This window comes from Eimeria maxima, genomic scaffold, assembly GCF_000499605.1.
Source record: "Eimeria maxima Weybridge genomic scaffold, Emw_scaff1210, whole genome shotgun sequence".
NCBI classification, from domain to species: domain Eukaryota; phylum Apicomplexa; class Conoidasida; order Eucoccidiorida; family Eimeriidae; genus Eimeria; species Eimeria maxima.
The window spans coordinates 1-5,000 of NW_013564221.1; the positions used below are offsets into that span (position 1 = coordinate 1).

Consider the following 5,000-nt stretch of genomic DNA (forward strand, 5'->3'; position numbering starts at 1 on the left):
TAAAAAAAAAAAAAAAAAAAAAAAAAATATATTTAGTGTTTCCTTTCTCCTGCTGCTGCTTCTGCTGCTGCTGCTGCTGTTGCTGCTGCTGTTGCTGCTGCTGATGGTGGTGGTTGTCATGGTGGGGGGTGCAGCAGGAAGAAGTACCTCTTCTTGTGTTTAATCTGCGACGAAGATCCTCATCTATCTCTGTACATAAATATAACATCATTAAACCCTAAACCCTAAACCCTAAACCCTAAACCCTAAACCCTAAATCTTTTTATCTGTTTCTTTTTTTTTATTATATCTATTAAGTAATTAATTAATTTAATTAATTAATTAAATAATTAAATAATTAATTAAATTAATTATATTAATTAATTAAATATAAATAAGTGTCTCCTTTTTTTTTGTCTCTTTTTTTTGTCTCCTTACTCTCTGCTGGTGTTAAATCAATCGCCGCCAAGAGCTCCATCGCCTCTGAATACTCACGAGCTAAGCAGCAGCAGCAGCAGCAGCAGCAGCAGCAGCAGCAGCAGCAGAAGCAGAAGCAGCAAATAAAAGCATGCATGCAGATATTTATTCACTATATACTGTATAAATAATATATTTATATTTTTATATATAAATATATATAAATATATATAAATAATATAAATAATATAAATATATAAATAATATAAATATATAAATAATATAAATAATAGTTTTATACAAATATATAAATTAATTAATTTACTAATTTACTTATTTATTTGCTTATTTATTTATTTATTTAATTTATTTATTTATTTATTTATTTATTTATTTATTTATTTATTTATTTATTTATTAGTACTTACTTGGAGCACTAACAGGCTCAATAGCCAAGAAACTTTGCACCAGCTTATTTTCTGCACAAAAAAAGCCCCGAAAAAAAAATCGGTGCATGCAGCAAAACCAAGCCCCAAAAAGTGCATGCATGCATGCATGCATGCATGCAAAAAATATATATTAATTAATTAAAAGGAGACAGTTACAACTGTCTCCTTTTTAATTAATTAAAAAATAATTATATATTTATTATTAATTATTATTATTATATTATATAAAATAATTATATATAATAATAATAAATAATATTTATTATTTTATACAAATAATTATTATATAATTAATTAATTAATTAATTAATTAATAATAAAAGGAGACAGTGTCTCCTTTTCTTGTTTCTTACCAGGTGTTTGTTCTATTCCTGCCCCTCCTGTTGGCTGCTGCTGCGGCTGCTGCTGCGGCTGCGGCTGCGCAGGTGTCTCCGCAGCAGCAGCAGGTGTCTCTGCAGCAGCAGGAGCAGCAGCAGGTGTCTCTTCTCCTCCTTCAGGTGTCTCCTCAGCTCTTCTTCCCCTACGGGACTTACGAGACCTTCGTCTCCTTCCTGCTGTTCCTGCTGCTGCTGCTGCTTCTTCTGCTGCTTCTCCTGCTGCACCTACCGGTTGCTGCGGAGCTGCTTCTGCTGCAGTACCTGCTGCTGCAGTCTCTTCTGCTGCTGTTGGTGCTGCACCTGCAGGAGGCGGTTGTGCTGCTGCTGCTGCTTCTGGTGCTACAGTTGGTGCTGCTGCTGTTTCTGGTGCTGCAGTTGGTGCTGCTGCTGCAGGTGGTGCTGCTGCTGCAGTTGGTGCTGCTGCTGCAGTTGGTGCTGCTGCTGCAGCAGTTTGTGTTGGTGCTTCTACCTCCCCTTCAGGTGTCTCTTCTTCTGCTGCAGTAGCAGCATCTGCAGCAGCAGCAGGAGCAGCAGCAGGAGCAGGAGCAGCAGCTGCTGCTGGTTCTGCTGCACTTAGTGCAGCAACATCAACAGTATCTGCATCCCTATACTCAGGCTGCGCAGTTTGCTGCTGCGCTGCTGCTGCTGCAGCACATAAAAGGAGACACATAATAAAAAAAAAAGACAATTAATAAAAAAAGGAGACAATTAATAAAAAAAGGAGACAATTAATAAAAAAAAAAAAGAATTAATAAAAAAAGGAGACAATTAATAAAAAAAGGAGACACTTTATACAAGGAAAGAACAGAAAAGGAGACAAAGAAAAGGAGAAAAAAAAGGAGAAAAAAAAAGGAGAAAAAAAAGGAGACACAAAAAGGAGACAAAAAAGGAGACAAAAAAAGGAGACAAAAAAAGGAGAGAAAAAAGGAGAGAAAAAAGGAGAAAAAAAAGGAGAAAAAAAAGGAGAGACATAATAAGAGGAGAGAGAAGAAAGGAGACAAATAATAAAAAGGAGACAATTTATATATAAAAGGAGACAATTAATAATAAGAGGCATAAGAGGGACCTAGCTAGCCAAGACAAGCGTCAGGTGTACGTACACCTCATGCATGCAGGGAGGAATAAATAAATAAAAAAAAAGAATAAAAAGAAAAAAGAGACAAAAAGGAGACAAAAAAGAGACAAAAAAGGAGACAAAAAAAGAAACAAATAAGGGACAATAGCTACCTCCTAGTGTCCCTGCAGTGGAGACAGCAGCAACAGCAGCAGCAGCAGTTGCTGCAGCAGCAACAAGAATAAAGGAGAATTTGCTGCTTATAATCATTTTATTAAATAAATAAATAAATAAATAAATAAAAAGAAGAAAAGAAGAAGAAAAGAAGAAAAAGAAGAAGGAGACCTTTTTCTTTTTTGCTGCAGAAGGTGACCTTAATTCAGGTGTATAGGCAGCTCAATAAGAGAGAAGAAAGAAGAAAAAGATTTATTTATTTATTTATTTAATTAATTAAATAAATAAATAAATAATTATTTTATTTATTTATATATAAATAATATAATTAATAATAAAAAGGAGACAGCTGTTCGTTGCCTCCACTACACAGCCATCAGCAGCAGCAGCAGCAGCGAGCAGCAGCAAGCTGCTGCTGCTGCAGTGACCATTCTGCTGCTCTTCCTGCTGCTGCTGCTGCTGCAGATCTCCATCATTTCCTCCCCTTTTTTATTTATTTTATTTATATTTATATTTATTTATTTATATTTATTTATATTTCTTTTTTTATTTAATTAAAAATAGCCAATTAATGGTCTAAATACAGCAGCAGCAGCAACTGCAGCAGCTGCAGCAGCTGCAGCAGCAGCTAGACCGATGGTGATGCGCAGACAGCCGAGCTGCTGCAGGACACAGCGGTCTCTTTTAGGCCTCTTTCTCCTTAAATAAATAAATAAATAAATAAATAAATAAATAAATAATAAATAATAAATTAATTAATTAATTAATTTATTTATTTATTTATTCTTTTATATAAATAAAATATTTATTTATTTATTTATTTGCTGTTTTCTTCTTTTTTATACACACAAGGTGCCTATACACCCCAATAAAGAAAATATAATATTTATTATATAAATGATAAATATATAAATAGAATAATAAGTATAATAATAATAATAAATAATATATTTATTTATTTATTTATTTATTTTATTATTATTAGCTGTCTCCTTTCTGTCTCCTCCAGCCCTTTAGCCTCCTCAGGTAGTCGAGGGTTTAGGGTTTAGGGTTTAGGGTTTAGGGTTTAGGGTTTACGTTAGGGGTTCGAGGCAACTGTTGCTTAATTAGGCTCAACAGGAGGGGAACAGACAAGGAGAGAGGAAGGATAAATAAGTAAATAAATAAATAAATAAATAAATAAATAAATAAATAAATAAATAAATAAATAAATAAATAAAGCAACAATTCCCTACAAAGAACTAACCAATAATAAGCAAGAAGAGGCAACAGTAGCAGCAACAGCAGCAGCAACAGCAGCAGCAGCAGCAATAACAGCAGCAGCAGCAGCAGCAGAAACAGCATTTCTTGAAGGAAACAAACAATATAATTGGGGTGTATGTACACCTCAATTGTTAACACATATAAGAAGAATAAAAAACAACAACCCCCTTGCATGCATGCATGCATGCATGCATGCAGAGCAGCAGCAGCAGCAGCAGCAGCAGCAGCAAGGGGACGGAGAGGAGGTAGCAGCAAACTATGTACTGTCTAGGGAGACATACACCCTAACTACTGCTGCAGCAAGGGGACAACAACAGCTGCTGCTGCTGCTGCTGCTGCTGCAACAAATGCTCCTGCTGCTGCCGCTGCAACAAATGCTACTGCTGCTGCCGCTGCAACAAATGCCGGTGCTGCTGCTGCTGCTGCTGCTGTATTTATATATATAAAAGGTGTAAAGCTACCTTCGTAGCACCTCGTGCTGCTGTTGCTGTTGCTGTTGCTGCTGCTGCTGCTGCTGCTGCTGTTACTGTTGCTGCTGCTGCAGCTGCTGCTAGTGCTGCGTCACTTCGTTGTGTTGCTGTAGATGCGGCTGCAGCAACTGCTGCTGTACTTGGGGTTGCTGCTGCAGCAGTTGCCGCTGCAGCAACTGTTGCTGCAGCAGCTGCTGCTGCGCTTGACACTGCAGGGGAGTCGCCCCAACCGGTGCTCCATGAAACTGCTGCTGCTGCAGTTGCTGCTGCTGCTGCAGTTGCTGCTGCTGCTGCAGTTGCTGCTGCTGCTGCAGTTGCTGCTGCTGCAGTTGCTGCTGCAGCAGTGGTTGCTGCGGCAGTTGGTACTGCGGAAGTTGGTACTGTGGCAGTTGCTGCTGCTGCTGCAGTTGCTGCTGCTGCAATTGCTGCTGCTGCAGTTGCTGCTGCTGCAGTTGCTGCGGCTGCAATTGCTGCTGCTGCAGTTGCTGCTGCTGCAGCAGCATATCTTTCTGCTCTTCATCTTCTAGCTGTAACTCACCTTCCTCCCGCTGCTGCTCCCCATTATCTTGCTGCACTCCATGCTGCTGCTGCTGCTGCAATTGCTGCTGCTGCTGCTGCTGCTGCACTTGCTGCTGCTGCTGCTGCTGCTCAATAAAGAAGTTATTTTGTACTAAATAATAGAGGGCAGCTAATAATTTTTTTTCTTCTTTTTTTCTTTCTGCTGCCTCTAGCAGCAAACGAATTGGAGGACGAAATACTATTTGCTGCTGCATGCGCTGCTGAGGTGCATATACACCCCAATTACCTCCAGTATCTG

The 5,000-nt window shown here is 38.3% G+C and overlaps 2 protein-coding genes across 2 annotated transcripts in view; both read right to left on the reverse strand.

Moving 5' to 3' along the window:
- Positions 1-147: 147 nt before the first annotated feature.
- Positions 148-1,892, reverse strand: EMWEY_00049940 (hypothetical protein, conserved; the record flags this gene model as incomplete). The annotated part of the gene is made up of 4 exons (XM_013479542.1): positions 148-189; positions 418-477; positions 825-875; positions 1,199-1,892. Coding segments are annotated over 4 exons (847 nt in total), but the record flags the coding sequence as incomplete, so codon positions are not given.
- Positions 1,893-4,263: 2,371 nt separating this feature from the next.
- The window catches only part of EMWEY_00049950 (zinc finger (C2H2 type) protein, putative), a gene marked incomplete at both ends in the record, with an annotated part of 4,190 nt that continues 3,453 nt past the window's right edge, over positions 4,264-5,000 (reverse strand). The window contains one exon of the mRNA XM_013479543.1: positions 4,264-4,997. Within this exon, the coding sequence (XP_013334997.1) occupies positions 4,264-4,997 (734 nt within the window). The remainder of the gene's footprint in view (positions 4,998-5,000) is intronic.